This window comes from Lygodium microphyllum, chromosome 28 (genome assembly GCF_053477565.2).
Source record: "Lygodium microphyllum isolate KBCC chromosome 28, Lygodium_microphyllum_v1.1.10, whole genome shotgun sequence".
NCBI lineage: Eukaryota > Viridiplantae > Streptophyta > Polypodiopsida > Schizaeales > Lygodiaceae > Lygodium > Lygodium microphyllum.
In genome coordinates this window covers 32,865,493-32,884,766 of record NC_141162.1, presented here as the reverse complement: position 1 = coordinate 32,884,766, position 19,274 = coordinate 32,865,493, and the positions used below count along the sequence as shown (strand labels likewise).

Sequence of the window (19,274 nt, the reverse complement as noted above, 5' to 3'; positions counted from 1 at the left end):
AGGCTTTAGTGAGCAACCACCTACAAAGTGTGGGCACACCATAAACATGGTAATCACCTAGAGGTTGTCTTAAACAAAGCTAAGTGTGGATACCAAAAGCATGGTGGATATCGAGAGGCTGTAACAGGGGCTTCACAAAGTGTACAAAGGCTATAGTACCATGTTACATGAGGAGTTTACAAGCTTATGAAAAGGAGCATTAGAGCAAGATTATATAAGGCTTTAAAAATGCCTATTAGACAATTGGGAATAGAAGGACTGATAAGGCTTGTCCATGTGCTCCTTATGGTCTTCTTCTTCTTCTCCATGGTCTTCTTCTTCCTTCACAATTGCAAGACAGGTCTTTTGAGACCTCTTTCTGGCATGACATAATTTCTCAATATTGATCCTTTTGCAAAAGTCATAAATTAGTTGGCCCTTTTTGCCTTTGTTCCTGTTATACTAACATACAACAGTTATACATCATTTGCAATTTCTTCTTTTCCTTTAATCTTCTTTTCTTCTTCTAACAAGGAGGCCTTAATGTCAACCAATTTAGGGTTTGGGATATTGATTAAGGTGGTTGAAACATTATCATAATCTAGAGGCAAACTTTTTAACAAGACACCAATACACATATCTTCATCCATTTTTAGATTTATTCTTGTAAGTTGGGATAGAACACTTTCCATGTAGTTCAGATGAGATGCTAGGGATGTATTAGGCTTCAAATCCAATCTGAAAATTTCAATTAATAGACCATACTTTGAGGACTTTGACTGGGCACCAAACAATGTGTCCAATCTATCCCAAGTGTCATGGGACCTATCACATGCATCCACATGGTGGATATAGCGATTAACTAACTCAAGCTTTGTGATGGCTTGAGCCTTGTCTTCATTCTTTTGTTAAGTTTCTGCAAGGGCAACATCTCGAGGATTCTTCTCTTGTCCATTAGTCCATAGGCCCTTTTTCATATCAGGATAAGCTTTATGCGGGTCTGCCAGGGTATGAAACTTGACTCCTTTGAAGCGATATGTTGGAGAGTCTTTGCCCATGCTAGAGTGACTGGAACAGTATCAAATCAACACCAAAATTCTCAAAAATAAGCTAACTTTTAATTGTTAAGAGACAGAAGCAATGGCTGCGGTAAATAGTATCAAGAGATACTAGCTTGATGTTGTTGCTTGAGTCTTCCAATCTTCACAAATCTTCCAAAATCTCCTCTCCTTGTTGCTAATTTGATCAATGAAAATTTCTGGAAGCTTTAGTAAATCAGTGAATTAGAGTAGTAATAGGTCCAATGTGATGGAATTGGTGGGAAAATGAAGTGAGAAAAGAGCTTGAGATAAAGAAGCTATGGTGGATTAGGGTTGCAGGAATAGGACAACTAGTTTTTCAATCCCAGCACTACGCAAAGTATATCATTTGACAAGATATTACAAGAGGAGGGAGCTTAAATATGGAGCTTTAAAAGCCCTATCATCGTAGGACAAATGGTAGCCTCTATCCACACCACGAATTGCATGATAAGTCACACACGCAAACTGGACGAGAATTTTGGCAATGCTAACTCAAGACGTGGCCAATGTCATATTGTGATGTGCCACGAGGTGCATCCTAAAGTAAGGAAGAGATCCGCAAAGGCTTCAAGAGATATGGCATGTAGAGAGAGATACAAGAGCTCAAAGTGCTGTAGGTCTAGTCTGACTATGGTAGATAAGAAGTTAAAGTGGAGATGGAGGTGAGAAATGAACTCATTAGCTAGAGCAATGATGAAGAGGAGCTTGAAGAGCAGAGAAGTGAGCTGAGACATACTCACCATGGCTCTGATACCATGTTGAGATGCATGGATCTAGAGCATGGCTATGGTGAATAAAATATATAGACAAGACTCATGAAGACATAGACATTACAAATGACTTGTTTCACAAGTGAATTAGGCTCCAAGATTGAAGCTTGGACTCATAAAGACAATCTTGTGTATGCAGACAATGACAAAGACACTTGAGTGAAAGGACAAAAGTACTATGACATATATTTCAAATGATAGGCAAGCACAATGCTTTATAGCTTGGAGATAGGTAGCACTTTCGACCACTGTGCTTATGGGATTGAGCAAGCCTGCATATCTTTAGCCCACCAGCTGCTCCATACAAAGGGGCTACACTGGGTGCGATTCCTTAATTCTCAACAAATCTATATGATTCTTTACTTCCAATCATAACTTGTTAGCCTCATTCTTGTCCAACAATGGTTGATGATATATACTTCTCCAAGATGAATAAACTGGATCTATTTGAATAGCAAATGTATATTTACGTGCACTTGCACTTGTGTTACTTGAAGAGGTATTGTTAGACATTTTAACAGAATGGAATCAACCAGTTGATCGTATCACAAAGAAGAAAAGAAAGTGTAGAACAGAGAATAACACAAAAAATGACCTTGAAAGAATGAACGAATGTGTTTCGGTGTGAAGATCTCAACTATGCAAAATTTTGCACATTCCAAGACAAAAACAACTGAAAGGGTGGCCCCTAACAAGGATTAAATAATGGAGGTATTTAATGGCCCACCTCTTCCAATGAACCATATATTTAATGGATTAAAGAATGAAGGTATCTAATGGCTAACCTCTTCAATTAACCATATATTCCCTTATTAGTTACATTTGAATAACCAAATGTGGAGGGTTTATTACTCTAAAATCACTTCTAATTAGCAACTTAATCATTTTTCAAATGAGTACTATTTTTGAAACATTTTTGGTCCTAATGCCCTCTCACTCATAGCCACAAGCCATGTAAGGGTGATCGTTTGCTACAAGGCGATAGAGAATTTCTACCATGGATCTCTTTGTTTCCTATCAGTGTCTTCTTTTAGTTTGTTTACTACTTCTAATAGCATATAAATAAAGCACTCTACAAGTACTATATTTTGCTACATTTTCCAATTCCTAGTTATGTACTACTTCGTTCTAGGAATCAAGCTCACTACTACCTGATCACACTAAAGACTAGGACAATGCATCACATTGGTTTATAACCATGTTGAAGTTACCCTTGATAAGTCCTATTCCTAGTGGGACATCAATTAGTTGAGCCCATTGCTTCCCTCTTGTTTTGTTGTCATTAGTACCATAGACATTGGTGATGTTAATTTTCTCTCTTCCCACCTTATAGAGGTAGTCAGAATGCTACCATCTTTAGACCTATAAATGCATTTTAGGTCTCTACTTGATTTGAAGATTTGATTGTGGTTAGCCAACCGAGAGCCAACCCAAATTATCATTTATGACTTCCCACATGTAGCATGAATAGTGCTTGTGCTAAAACTCAGAACCACTCCATCTATGTAACTTGTATCCCTAAACAAAAATAGCATCAAAGTTATGCTTAGTAATCCATCACCAAAAAGAGTTCTCTTTACTTCTCCATTCAATCATTTTGTATTGATAGAGATAGTTTAATTGGATTCATGCTCCTCATCATTGAATTTATGATTGTTGGGGTTGATTCTCATATCTCTTATCTCCATATTCATCCATATTCATTCTAGGAGTGCTATTTAAACCATTCTTTTTTCCTACTGTCTTTCTCCTAAGATCTAGAGTTGAGCTGAGTTGCAAACCAAGCTTGATTGTTATTCCCCTACTCCTGATGCTAGGAGGTATATTCCACGGTGGATTTTGTGAGACCACGATGGATTCCGCAAGTTTTTATTCCATGGTGGATTCCATGATTATATTTATTCACCGGGGCTCGTACACAAGGTGGATTCCTTGTGCGAGAAGTTGACGGGGACACCTGTCCTTCTCGGGCGTCATTTTAATTTAATGTGCACATGGGTGACTCCACAGTGGGTGATTTCACAAAATACATATTTAAATTAATGGACATTTATGATTTTAGAGTGCACTCGTATTAAATTAAGGTTAGGACAAACAAAGTTCCAACCTATTTATTTATTTTGTAATGAATACTGCTAGGTATTGTCAAGATTGAGGGAGAGAAGGAAGGAGTCTCACTTGTAGCTTTCTTGCTTGCACAATGGGGGAATACACACACAGGTGGAGGCTGAAAATAGTTTTCCTCTTCTTAGTTGTATAAGCCAAAAGAACTCTAGTACAAAGAAATAGAAGAACCCTATATATGGGTCTCAAACCAAACTCAACTAACTAAGGTGGCATACTAACTAAGCCACGAACTAGAGTAGATAAGGATAGATGTCATCTAGCTATTATTCATGGGCGGTGTACCAATCGCATCTGCAGCTAACAAGTCGGTGACATAAATGCACAACGGTCACCTTGACATATCACGAGTGGAGCTTGATATCTCAACACTCCCTGTCGAGCTCAATCCCAATTCCTACACACCAAGTAGGTCTCTGAACTTGTGCAACTTCTCTGCGCCCAATGCCTTCGTGAATATGTCAGCTACCTGATCCTCTGTACTGACATAAACTAGATCAATAAGACCTAGTAAAACCCTCTCCCGCACATAGTGATAATGCACCTCAATGTGCTTTGTTCTAGCATGATAGACTAGGTTATTTGCCAAGTGTACACTACTCATGTTGTCACAATAAATGACAACTGGCCCATCTGTAGGCTGATGCATATCATAAAGTAGCTTATGCAACCAAGCCACCTCACATGCAGCCATTGCTGCACCCCTATACTCAGCCTCTGTGCTCAACAAGGCAACTGTAGGCTGTTCCTTGCTGCTCCAAGTGACTGCAGCACTCCCAAAAGAGCACATATCCACTCGTAGATCGTCTATCAGAAATACTATCAGCCCAATCAGCATCAGTGTATCCATGCAACTATATCTGAACCCAGTCTCATAAAATAGTCCATACTGCAATGTGGACTTCACATACCTGAGTATGTGTCTAGCCGCATCCAAATGGGGTTTCCTTGGAGCCTGCATAAACTGACTTACCAATCCAACAGCATAGATCAAATCTGGCCTGGTAATAGTCATATAAATCAAACTTCCTACTATGCGTCTGTACATAGTAGGGTCTTCCAGAAGCTCACCTGCATTTGCGCTCAGCTTCGCTTTCTGCTCCAAAGGAACTGAAATAGGCTTACAGCCTGTCATCCCATATTTGGATAGCATGTCCAATCCATACTGCCTCTGCAAGAGCCATATCCCACTTGGTGATCTAATCACCTCAATGCCCAAGAAATAACACAGCTCTCCCAAATCCTTCATCTCAAACTTCTACTTCAATAGCATTTTTACATGAATGATATCTTCATCACTATCACCTGTCATAATCAAATCATCAACATAAATGACAAGTAGCATAATACATTTCTTTATTTTTCTCACATAAAGTGAGAAATCTGCCTTGGAAATCTGAAAGCCAATAGTGACAAGATACTTTCCTATCTTGTCAAACCATGCTCTAGGTGATTGCTTCAAGCCATACAAGGCTTTCTTCAACCTGCAAACAAACTCAAGATGAACATCATGCACATAACCTGGTGGCTGCTCCATATAGACCTCTTCTTGCAAATCACCATGCAAGATGTCATTCTTTACATCCATCTGATGTAAAGACCATCCCTTTGGTGCAACCATAGCAATGACTACTCTTACGGTTGCCATCCTTGCAACCGGAGTGAATGTTTCTTCATAATCAATGCCATATGTTTGTGCATACCCCTTGACTACTAATCTTGCCTTGTATCTGTTCACAGAACCATCTGCAGTGTGCTTCACCTTATAAACCCACTTAGAACCAATTGCATTCTTATCTTTAGGCAAAGGTACCAATTCCCATGTAGCATTTGCTTCCAAGGCATCCATTTCTTCATCCATGGCTTTCTCCCATTTTTCTTTTCCCATGGCTTGCTTAAAAGAAGTGGGTTCTGGTTCGTGTATCACTTTGACCATATAGGCATAGTGAATGGGTGTAAATCCATCATATTTCAGCCTATCCACACGATACCTAGCTCTGGTAGACCTGCGCAAAGTAGATTCACTCCCAGATGCTCTCAAAACATCCTTGGTCTTCCTTACTCTAGGTGTAACAATAGAAGGAATACCCAACTCATCATCAATGCTCTATTCTGAGCCACTGGATTCACCATCCACATAAGAGTGACCTGCATTCACATCAAACATGGGGTGATCTACCTTCTCTTTTCCTTTTTGTGAAACCTGCATACCACTATCTGCATTGCTTTGAAGAGATTCTCCTTATCTCAATCTACCTCTCCATGGTGAAGAATGTGAACCACTGCTAGAGGACACTCCATGTCCACTAATATTTTATGATTGTTGCTCTGAATTCTGTGCAGCATTACCATTTTGTGCATCTACATCATCAATCACATTTACTGGTTTATAACAACTACTCATCTCATAAAAAATAACATCTCTGCTCATTGTAAACGTACGAGTAGAAGGGTTATAACATCTATACCCTTTCTGCTGTAGAGAATAACCAATAAAGATGCACTTCTCAGCTTTTGGATCCAACTTGGATCTCAACTCATCTAGCACATGAACATAGGCAATGTATCAAAAAATCTTCAAACGAGAAATATCTGGTTTCCTACCAATATACCTCTCCTCTAGAGTCATCCCATGTATTGCTGCAGTGGGAGTCCTGTTCATTATGTAGACTACTGTAGCAACTGCTTCAGCCCAATAAAAATCTTGCAAGTCTTTTTCGTTGAGCATGGTACCTCTCCAATATGCCTATTTTTCCTTTCTGCAATTCCATTTTGTTGTGGGATATGGCTGCATGAATATTGCTGCTTTATGCCATGCTCTTGCAGGAACCTTGCAAACTCATTTGAGAGGTACTCTTCCCCTCCATTTGACCTTAGGCATTTTATTTGCAGGCATGTTTCTTTTTCAACCATAGCTTTAAGAGTTTTGAAATGCCCAAACACTTCACTTTTCTTTTTCATAAAATACACCCAAACTTTTCTGCTATAGTCATCAATAAAAGTGACAAAATAATGACAACCTCCAATAGATGCAGCTTTAGTAGTCCACACATCAGAGTGGATTAATTCCAATGGCTTCTTACTCTCTTGAATATGTCTAGGAAATGGTTTCCTTGCCTGTTTTCCAAATTGACAGGCTTCACATACCTTATGCATTTATGCAACCTTGACTTTAGGAAATCCTGCAACAATATTTTGGGCTTGCATTGATTTAAGTTGCTATACATTAACATGCCCAATGCATTTATACCAGATATCAATATCTGCAACTACATCGGTCCCATGTGCAAACATTGCTGCACTCAATTCAGGCATGTCTGCATCCAACGTAAACATTCTGTCATTCTTCTTTCCTTTTGCTATCAAGCAACCTTTATTTTTCATATCCTCAACAAAGCATCCATGAGAATTAAATCTGGCCTGCAAGCCCTACTCAACCATTTGACCAACAGAAACCAGGTTCTTGGTGATATTCGGGACGTGAAATACATCCAACATGTATTTCTTTTTCCCATCCTACATAGACAAATGAATTTTTCCAATCTGCACAATAGGATGTGCAGTATCATCACTAGTCTCCACAAATCCTGGTTTTTCCATTTTTCTTGCAACTTGCATCCACTCTGCATGACTTGTCATGTGGTTTGATGCACATGAGTCAACATACTACACATCGTTGCTTTCTTCTACACTTGTCACAGAATTGGTCATGTACTGCACCATAAACAAATGCTCATTTCTGTCATCACCCTGTCTACTAAAAGATGCATAATTTTCTTGTTGCATTTTTCCATTCATGATGTCATTCTGCTTTTTATAGCAGTCTTTAGCCATATGATCCATTTTACCACAGTAGTAGCATTCAACATTGCTGTTTGCATTTTGGCATTTTTGCCATCCACCACGACCTCTTTGGCTACCCCTGCCTCTAGAGTTACCACGCCCTCCTCCATAGGACTAGTTTTCTTGAGTTTACTGCATATTCTAATTTCTATCACGGCCTCCAGATCGGCCTCCTCTACCTCTGTCTCTACCTCTTCCAGCATTTGAGTAGAAGACAACTTCTTTTGAAGTTCCTCCTGAAGAAGATGCATCACCATTTCTCTGCTCCTCAGAAATTAGAAGAGCAATCAACTCCTCAAAATCAGGAAATCTCTCACAGATGGAAATGGATGTTCGGAACTGTGCATAAAACTTTCCTAGACCATTCAAGGTCACATAAACTAAATCATCATCTTCCACCACTGGCAACCCAATGGAAGCAAGTGCATCTGCAATCTTCTTCACCTTCATGTGGTAGTCATTGATGCTCATACTTTCTCTTTGCACATTGTGCAACTCTTGCTTAAGCTGCATTTTCCTAGCTTGCGTATTTGTGCTATACATTTTTGACAAAGTATCCCATGCCTCCTTTGGCGTACTTGCATCCTGAATATGCACAATCATAGAGTTTGAAATACTGATAGACATCATAACTTTTCTGGCTCTCTCATGCCATCCTTTAAATGCCTGCATTTGCTGTTGATTGGGAACATCAGGAAGAACTGGTTCTTCTTCATTTCCTGCAATGAATTCTCAATATCCTTTTTCCATAAGGAAATTCGTCATTCTAAACTTTCATACTTGGAAGTTGTTCTTGTCAAGCTTTTCAGTGATAATCTGTGAAAGAGAATCAGACGCCATTACAGAACATTGCAAAAAATTATGTCACTGCAAAAAAACACAGCTTCAGCCTCACAAGGGAAAATCTGCAAAGCTGATGAAAGTGGTATTTGACCACACAGTCACTTCCTAGTGACGATTTTGCATCAACAGGCAACAAGGATGATTCTGTAACTCCCAATGTCTCTACGCACATGCATATGATGCAATTTCTTCATTAACTTTTCACCGGCCTGTAGAACAGTGGTCGCACAGCAAAAACAAGGCCTTTTCCTAAGTGCGTGCGGAAAACTTCCGCCTCCAAAACAGGCCCCGAAATGGCCTCAAATAAAAAAAACAGAGGAACTAAGGGCTAAAGGCCTCTTTCGTAGCATATACTACCCTCTTGCTACACCGCGAAGGGCGTCTCAATCTGAGACACTGCACTCTTGCACTTTCCGGCTGTGCTACATGCAGAGACTTGCTCCCAAACTCGAAAAATGAAAGCAACACTAGTCCTCTTACCAGAACACCGCGTACTTGGTTTTGCTTTCTTGAGCTCTTTACCATGAACTAGGCTCTGATACCATGTCAAGATTGAGGGAGAGAAGGAAGGAGTCTCACTTGTAGCTTTCTTACTTGCACAATGGGGGAATACACACACAGGTGGAGGCTGAAAACAGTTTTCCTCTTCTTAGTTGTGTAAGCCAAAAGAACTTTAGTACAAAGAAATAGAAGAACCCTATATATGGGTCTCAAACCAAACTCAACTAACTAAGGTGGCATACTAACTGAGCCACGAACTAGAGTAGATAAGGATAGTTGTCATCTAGCTATTATTCATGGGCGGTGTACCAACCGCATCTGCAATAAGTCAGTGATATAAATGCACAACGGTCACCCTGGCATATCACGAGTGGAGCTCGATATCTCAACAGGTATTCACTTTTGTTGATTTAATTTTATTATTTTCTAACAATTGTGAATGCTTCAGTTGATGTATAGAGAAGGCGGCAGTGGCGTTGGGAAGCATTGGGCGATGGCGTGTATTCAAATTACTTAGAAGAAATTATCATTTTTTATGGGTGCACATCTTATGCGTATGGGTGCACGGTTTAGATATTTCAATATTGGACCTTATATTTTGGCATAGCCTGCCGACTCGGGCCGCCCAACCACTTTATTCTTTACTTGGACAAAAGCAAACACAAAAGCTAAAGCATGCTTATTTGTAAAATTGGGCTATTTTTGAGCTTTGATATGAATAAATTTATAAATGCATGCCTTGACATGAAGCGCTCACACAAGGCATGGGGGGAGATTGTACCCAATTGGTCTTTTTGCCTTATGTTGTGCAAATCTATTCTCTTGATTTTTGAGCTTAAAGTAGAGTTATTTGTTCTTGGGGACCTTCCGACACTCACTATGTATGGATCCAACATCCGATTTGCGCATCAATGGTATTAGAGCAAAGCTGAGATCAAGGGCTTCCAATCACTTACCATCTTGCGCGAAGGGGAAGCTCCTAGAATAAATGGGCTCTATAATCAATCTCACGATAATCCGTCAATACCAATGTGTTCTTGGCAGTGAAAAACCCTCTATTATACTATCAGAACGTAAAGGACCACTCTTTGCTGGTGACGGAGAACGACCCGGGAAGATCCTTTGTAAGTTTCTTGGGTATAACAAAGAAGAGAGAAGAAAATTTCATTAATTTTAAGTTTATTAAGCTTAAAAGCTTAAGAAAAGCTTAAGCTTTTCCAAAACTTAACGTCAACGGCAATAGTATGTACTCCCTGGCGACAACTTCGGTGTCAACGTCCTCTTGTCCTGTTAGATCAAACGATTAGTCAAAGCTTTTTCTTTAAAATCTTAAGCTTAAGGTTTTAAGCTTATACTAAAGTTTCAAAATTTCAAGCTTAAATCTTCTCCATAGCAGTAGTTCACACTAAATCAACCCTGAACCGGTTTTATAACTCTTTCCAAGCCTCTGTTTGCACCCATGTTGTGACAGAGATCATTTCCAACAAACAAATTGCTATACGCAATCTACATGGGAAAAGTATTCGTTGAAGAAGGATTTCATCAATTTTTGTACCCACAAAAAAAGGAAAGATCGCCAAAAAGCCATTTAAAAAAAAAAGAAAACAAGCCTTGTAAACCCGACTTTGAGCTACGCTCATCCCGCTAACAAGATTTCGAGTGTGTGAGATTGTTATGATGCCAGGAGGAATATTCCACAGCGGATTCCGTGAGACCACGGTAGATTTCGTGAGTTTTTATTCCACGGTGGATTCCGTGATTATATGTATTTACCAGGGCTCATACACAAGGTGGATTCCTTGTGCGAGAAGTTGATGGGAATGCTTGTCCTTTTCGAGTGTCAGGTTAATTTAATGTGCACGTGGGTGACTCCATAGTGGGTGATTCTGCAAAATACATATTTAAATTAATGGATGTTTATGATTTTAGAGTGCACTCGTATTAAATTAAGGTTAGGTCGGAGTTTCAACCTATTTATTTATTTTGTGGCTAAAGACTGCTAGGTATTCACTTTTGTCGATTTAATTTTATTATTTTGTAACAATTGTGAATGCTTCAGTTGATGTGTAGAGCAGGTAGTGGTGGCATTGGGAAGCATTGGGCGATAGCGTGTATTCAAATTACCTAGAAAATTTTATCATTTTTGATGGACACGCGTCTTATCATTAAAAGCATGGCGCTAATATTTATTTAGGTGCACTTATTTATTAAAGCACTTGATAAATATTTATTATTTTGTATGCGCATGGGTGCACGGTTTAGATATTTCATTATTGGACATTGTATTTGGGCACAGCCCGCCAACACTCTTGGGCCGCCCAACCACTTTATTCTTTATTTGGATAAAAGCAACCACAAAAGCTAAAGCATGCTTATTTGTAAAATTGGGCTATTTTTTAGCTTTGATATGAATAAATTTATAAATACATGCCTTGTGAAGTGCTCACACAAGGCATGGGGGGGAGTTTGTACCTAATTGGTTTTTTTGCCTCATGTTATGCAAATCTATTCTCTTGATTTTTGAGCTTAAAGTAGAGTTCTTTGTTCTTGGGGACCTTCCGGCGCTCGTTACGTACGTATCCAACATCCGATTTTTGTGCACCAAATCTTTTTTGAAAATGCCCATATGAGACAACTGTGTTTTTGCATCCCCACCTGGAAATTATGTGTTGAGTTGTTCTAATGGCACTCACTTGAGTTCTGCAAATGTATTGATTCGACCATGACTATTCTTTGGAATGGAAGCTTTACTCTAAAGAATTTTGACTTGCAATGAGCATGATGTTGGGGATTTTTGGTTACTTCTGAGAGATTTGCTTATCCTTTTTACTCTTAGTTGTTTGACATTCTTCTTACTCCACCTCTCTAGTTGCTTTAGTACTTTTACATTTTCTGTCTACAACATTCTTAACTATCTCCACTCAAGACGCTCTAGCCAGCTACTTTGCCTGATTCTTCTCTTCCTCCATTTGTGGGCATTCTTTAAAATAGTGGCTCCATTGCCTACAATGGGTTATTAACTTGCACCAACAACAAAGCTTCAGGCGCAATTCTCCCATGTAGGAATGTGAATGTCAATGAAGTTTAGCTTCTTTGCCATTGTGTTCCAAAGCAAGCAAATGTGATTTCTTTGAGGGCTAGCAAGAGGTGGAATATAAACAGGTCTACCTAAACCCTTAACGATATCGAGTAGAAGATTCTATAAGTAGGTTGGAAGCTTTGAGGCCTCCACCCAAACGGGGGAGTCCTTCCACAAGCTATCTTTACCCATCTCCATTGGCTACCATGCCATAACATAAAAAAGATCCACCCCAAAAGAAAACTCCATGATTGAGTATTTTCTACATTGCACTCTTACTACTAAATACCACCTCATACAACCCCCTACCCCCATAATAGATTGCTCAACATAGCCTTTTGATTTGAGAGTGATGTTAAACCAAGTAGCCATGTGGAGACCTTTCGGAGGTTTCGCAATTAACAAAACAAATGCTGCTCATGTGTTAAAGTGCAATACATTATGACTGGCCTTGTCTACATCCAATTATGTGACTTGCTTGGCTGAGCCATCCATTCTCTCCTCCCTATTTCTGTTAAGCACTACTACAAGGATTTCTAAAACAAATTTGAGATTGGCATTCAAGCATGGATTGAAGTCCTCCTGTGGGTTGAGGGAGGCTTCTTTGGAAGCTTCTTTGTCATTGCATTCCTCCATACCATCTTTGTTAGAGCCTTCAAATGCCTTTCACTTCTTCACTTTTATTTTTCTTTTGTGTGGTGATGGCTACTGTGCTAATGGTTCTTGATGTCCTTAACTTCCACATTCGAGCTAGAGGCTTTGCTCGGGTTAGTTACACACCAAGTGATGGACAGCCAATCCTCGCCCAGAGTGTGGGCATGCACTTTTTAGAACTGGGTGCGGACATGGGCATCGTATCTTTACACACCAAATGGACACAATTTATTAATAAATAAAAAATAATAAACTTATAAATTTTTTGATTGGTTGCAAATGCAAAAAGTGCACCCTCCTGGTCCACCACTTTACAAAGTGGGTAGGAGAGACTCCCCGTCCAAAAGTGGGCGGGGAGTTCACCTACTTAGCAGGTAAACAACAGGTCATGTCCTCTCCAGTGTGTAAAGGATTGCGGACACCCAACTCTTAAATAAGTGTTTTGATTGGTTAGAGCTTATAAAATGGGCCTCCTCATTTGGTGTGTAACCAGCCCCTGACTATAGACTGAACAAGCTCCCATGCCCCATTTGCATGGGCTCGTGCAACATGAAATACGAACTGTTATTGCTAGTAAAAGCTCTTGATTATTACTTAATTTGGGTTTTGTCATGTGGTATTCTCTCTCTCTCTCTCTCTCTCTCATCATTTTGTGAAGTGAGCTTCCTCGTACAAAGTCTTATTGGCAAGCCTTTAAGCTACACTTAATATATATATACTACTTTTCCTATTAGAAAATAAAAACAACAAAAAATATTGAATCTTTTGCAACACTTGTAGCCACACGCTTCCGAGTGTGAGCATGATTTTATTTAGTTGTTTATGTATGAATGTATTGGTCTGGATTATGCTGCCGGCGGGTACTGATCAAGCGGACTATGTACATACAGCAAATTCATGAGAAAGCAACAAATTTTCCCCGATCATTAAGCGGTAAATTATGAAGATGTTGCTTATTATTATTATTATTATGGGGTGGTGGGTGGGTTGCCTTTGGGGGTGTGGAATGTTATGTGGGTTGCGTTGGAGGCCGGCCTGCCGATCAGATCGATGAAAGCGAAGCCGGCTGTCTCAATAACCTGTCAATTTCTCTGTTTTGGCTGTTCCTGCACGTATAGCCATGATGATGAGATGTCACGACACCCCATTTTGCCTGCCTTCACAAATCTTGATTTTGATCTAACATTCTTGTGATTCTCTTCATATGATATTATCAAGACCTGTACAATTTTCCAAACCTTAGAATATGCTCCACTAGCCACCTCCATCCATAGTACTCTAACAAGAGACCTTATTATCAATGACATCTAACAACAGACCTTATTATCATCTGCATATACTCTGCATAACCCACATTTGCCTTTCCTGGGAAATCATCATTCCTTCCCATTCCATCAGCCATAGCCCTGTCCTTGAAGCGGGAGGCCGCCTTTGATTGCCTAATAAAACCCTTTCTGGTTGCATTTCATTGATTTGCTTCTGAGAACAACTGGTAGGAAGATGAAAGGTACAATGCGTACACATTAGAGCTGCTAATCATAATTAGTCTCAGAGCTCCATATCAATCAAAGCTGCACCATCTGTATGTCGCTTATTCAGCTGCACTGTATATATCCATCATAATTGATTCTGATACAGATTTGTTGTTAAGTTTTGGTCTCAATAATCAAATTCTCCCCATCTCTCTCTGAACAACTCAGACAGAGCTTAGCAAGGAGAAGTTTTGGTCTCAAAAAATCAAACTCTCCCATCTCTCTCTGAACAACTCACAGGGAGCTTAGCAAGGAGATGTCGTCAGCAACCCCTTCTCTTGCTTCAGGATGCTATACAATTGCCTTGCTACTGCTACCAACATTAGTTATAGCTAGCAGGCTTGATGGGGATGCACTCACAAAATTCATTAGGTCCGCAGACCCCGCTGGAACAAGCAAGCTCGCTGCGCAATGGGTGAACGGGGATCCATGCACAAACTCGTGGCCTGGAGTGAAGTGCTCTGACAATGGATTTGTCATGTCTGTGGTCTTAGATGACATGCAGCTCACTGGACCAATACCCCCAGATTCTCTGGGTCAGCTGGGTGATCTGAGAGTACTCAGTCTTAACAGAAATGGGCTTACTGGACAAATCCCATCAGATTTGGGTAATTGCACACAACTCAAGCAACTCTTCCTGTCAAGCAACATGCTGACAGGCCCCATCCCCAACTCGCTCTCGCACCGCCTCCGACGACTATACCTCTCCAACAACATGCTCAGTGGGAGTATCCCATTGTATTTGGCAGATATCTCAGGCCTCTTAAGCTTGCATTTGGAGAACAATCGACTCACTGGACCTCTTCCTGCTTTCAACCAGACAGACCTGAATGACTTCAATGTATCCAACAATCTGCTACAGGGACAAATACCTCAGGCTTTTGCATCCAAGGATTTCCCAGATTCGGCGTTTCGTGGCAATGTGCAGCTCTGTGGGGCACCACTGGCATCCTGTATGAACAGCTCCGGAGTGTCAAATGGTGCTGCCCCTGCCGCCTCAAAGAAGAAGCTAACAACAGGCCAGATCACAGCAATCGTGGTAGTGGACTTTGCATTCCTCCTATTCCTGACAATTGGTTCTTTGCTCTACTATAAGAAGAGGCATGCAAGAAGCCATGGTCAAGAACAGATGAAATCGGACAATAAATATCGGGACGACTCAGGAACGTTTCCCGAGAGTGGAGGGGAGCTGGATTTTCAATCTAGCACTATATCCATGGCCAATGAAGACAAGCCCAAGCTCGTCTTTTTTGAGGACAAGCACACTTTCAGGCTTGAGGACCTCTTGAGGGCATCAGCAGAGTTGTTGGGCAAAGGGAGTCTGGGGAGTGCTTACAAGGCGTTGATGGAAGATGGAAGGGCAGTATGCGTCAAGAGACTTAAAGAGCTTAATGGCATTGCAAAGAAAGAGTTTGAGCAGCAGATGCAGCTGGTGGGGAAGCTTAGACATCCTAACGTGGTGCCTTTGTGGGCCTACTATTATGCCAAGGAGGAGAAGCTGCTTGTCTATGAATACCTACCCAATGGCAATTTGTTGAATCTTTTACATGGCGGTAAGACCCTCTTCCTTTATGTGCAGACAAGAATTCCGAGTACGAAAAGATTATATGATTATGATAATTTCCACAAAAAGAGAGTACGATAAGATTGCAATGATGATAGTGCCATCAAACCTCTTTGTGCTTGTGTGTTTTTCACAGATGCTTAGCAACAGTAACCTGTATTTGGCATCTAGTAAGCCTTTGTCATACTTTAGTCTGATTCCTGATGTTCCAAAGTCTCAAACACAAAGCATGTAGCCTCAGACCAGCCAACTTTCTATCTGCTTTCAATGTGAACCTAACCAACAAGTAAAGCAAGCTGTGATAATGTCACTTACATTCCAACAGTCCCGGTTTAATGCTCTGTTTGTGGTTTGACAGGCCAACGCCGAGCGACAGCAGGCGGTGCCGCCCTGAAGCCCCTGTCATGGAATGCCAGGCTGAGAATTGCTAGGGGAGTGGCCAATGGACTTGCCTTTCTGCATCATGAATGTGAGTCCCAGAAGATGCCACATGGGAATCTCAAAGCCTCCAACATTCTGATTGACAAAAACTTTGAGGCCTGCATTGCCGATTTTGGGGTTGCGCCCCTGCTGACTCCTTCCACAGCTGCCGTAAGGATGGTTGGCTACAGAGCCCCTGAGTATGAATCTACCAAAAAGATCTCTCCGAAGGCCGATGTCTACAGCTTCGGCATCCTGCTTCTAGAGATGCTGACAGGCAGACTGACAGATTACAATGATGTTGTGCATGGTGGCAGCCCTCAAGCCTTTGACCTCGCCCAATGGGTTCACTCCGTGGTGCGTGAGGAATGGACAGCTGAGGTTTTTGACAGGACCCTGATTGTGACCAACGCCTCTGAGGAGGCCCTTGTCACAACACTGCAGATTGCCATGGCCTGCATCAACAAGGCGCCTGATCAACGCCCCCGCATGAGTCAGGTCTACAAGATGATCACAGAGATCAAGGAAGATGAATATAACTACACTAGCCCATCAATGTCCATCGAGCAAGGGAGATTTGGCATGCATGACCAGTTCACAAGCAGTGTAAGCATCTTAGCCATCCCGTATGTATTGAAACAACATATTACACACGTGCACAGTTCTTGATTACATCATTGAAACAACATATTACACACTTGCACAGTTCTTGATTACAAATGACAGAGAATGCACGACATACAGGTTTTCCAAGTACAGAAAAACCTAGTACAGAAGTAAGATTGTCAGACTCAATCTCATTAAATACAATTGCAACTCACAGAATGCATGCTGTGATACAGAAGTTGTAGGCTTGTAAGTGATGTAGCACAGCATAACAGAAAGCACAAATGACAGAGATTGAGGTTATCAGACTCAATCTCATTAAATATAATTGCAACTGACAGAATGCATGCTGTGATACAAAGCTTGTAGGCTTGTGAGTGATGTTATAGAGTCTAATAGAAAGCACAAATGACAGAGAATGCATGATCTAACACAGAGTTTCAAGTGCTGAAAGCAGAGTCATGATAACAAGTGCAAAAATTAGCAAGAATGCATGAGTTTGTGGGTTTGTGAGTTCTGTGATTATAATGTAATACATCATAATGCAAAACACGGATTACAGAGAGTCCATACAATATCTTGTGTCTGGATTTTCTAGCACAGGGAAAATAAAGTGATACAGCTTTTCAAGTTCTGAAACAGTAAGCTTCTGGGTTGTGTGTGCAGGATGACAGTGCCATTATGAAAGCCACCAGCCCATTTTATGAAGATGACAGGTCCTTTGGATTCTAGTTTTGTGAGCCGCAATAATCAAAGAGCAATCAGAACTGGACTAATCACCACTTTTAATTTGCATGTGCCTGTATTGACAGAATTCCCCTGAATTCCCCTAAAAACCTTTCTTTTCAGCACATCAGACCTGTCAAGGGCTAGGAAAGAAAAATTTCTCAAGCTTGGGAAACTTTTAGAATAAGTAGATGGATCACTACATGAATGGTTTATAGCTTTAGACCTCTTCTTTGAGGGTAAAGCTCATTGAATTTTGACCATAATTGCCATGGGATCAATCTCCCCTTGACATTGATGACCTGATCAAATAGGTTTCTATGAATGTGTATCACCAATTGACTGCTAAAAGGACATCTCATGACTATTCTTAACTGTGGAAAACATGCTCAAGGTGACAAAATTTAAAGCTCAAAATCTACCCCCAACAACAAGCTATCATTTATTATTGTCTAAGTTTACACTCATCTTCAGCCACATAAACATAGTGAGAATCTTGCTTTTTCTGACAGAATTGGAATGTCAGATTTGATTAGATGAAGCCTTGAATGCTGCAAATGGTTGAGGTTTCTCTCTACACAATAAGGGTGGACATTTCATGTCTTCTAGCCTTCCATGCTAGGCCTTAGAGATGTGCTTTGAACTTCTCCTTTGAGAAATTCTAATCCTTTAGGTTACTACATGTTATCAATACTAGAGCTACTGAGAAATTTAAGGGGCTTGTGTTTGGGTATTCAAGCAACTCATGTATCTTATTTCATCTAGACATAGTAACATCAAAGGAAAGGGAAAAAGAGGTCTCAATCCCTAGACAACACATGCATTAGATGCAAGCATAATGCTCCATCATCCTGTTAAGGGGTCCAATGACCCTATTCAACATGGCACATCATACCCCAAGTTAGTAATTTCATTAAAAAACTCTCTTTAAACTTGTGGGATGGTATATGGAATTAATAAACATTAATGTAGGATTTTTGACTTGTATTACTAACTCATTACTAATGATTTCCTTATTCAGCAAAGCACCCAAAACAATTGATCTCTTGATGACTGAATAAATTGGTTTCATCTATTACCATTTTGTGTTATGAACTATGCCTACTGATGCAAAAATCAAAATGCCCTAAAGTTGTATGATCGCATGGGATTCATCCATAAACTAAGGGGAACTAAGCAAAAATTTTATATTTGAATCTCTTGAGAAAAGCACAACATGACTTGCTTAGAGGCTAATTACCTTGTGCTAATTACAAATGTTGTGCCAATACCACTATACTCGTTCCTATAAGCCATACTACCACTCACTCCTCAACATGCAAGCTCTTGGTTGCATTTGAGCATTGAGTTCAAGAGTGCTATTGCATTTTGAATCTATCAAAGTCATACACACTCATGGATCTTTCTATAGCAACTTCAGTGACATCTTTGATGTGAATTGCTGCACTTGCACCTGATGTAATTATTGTAAAGGAGGAACCTGCAAAATTAAGATTAACAAGGGAAATGTTCTACTCAATAAGGGCACCAAGGAAGTCCCAACCAGATTAT

At 40.3% G+C, this 19,274-nt stretch overlaps 1 protein-coding gene across 1 annotated transcript; it reads left to right on the top strand.

Annotated features, from left to right (window-relative positions):
- The first annotated feature begins 14,190 nt into the window (after positions 1 to 14,190).
- On the top strand, positions 14,191 to 18,612 carry LOC148011326 (putative inactive receptor kinase At5g58300). Its single transcript, XM_087670897.1, has 3 exons — positions 14,191 to 15,960; positions 16,330 to 16,997; positions 17,664 to 18,612. The coding sequence occupies exons 1-3, from the start codon at positions 14,664 to 14,666 to the stop codon at positions 17,727 to 17,729; spliced, it is 2,031 nt and encodes a 676-aa protein (XP_087527023.1). The 5' UTR covers positions 14,191 to 14,663; the 3' UTR covers positions 17,730 to 18,612.
- The last annotated feature ends 662 nt before the right edge of the window (positions 18,613 to 19,274 follow it).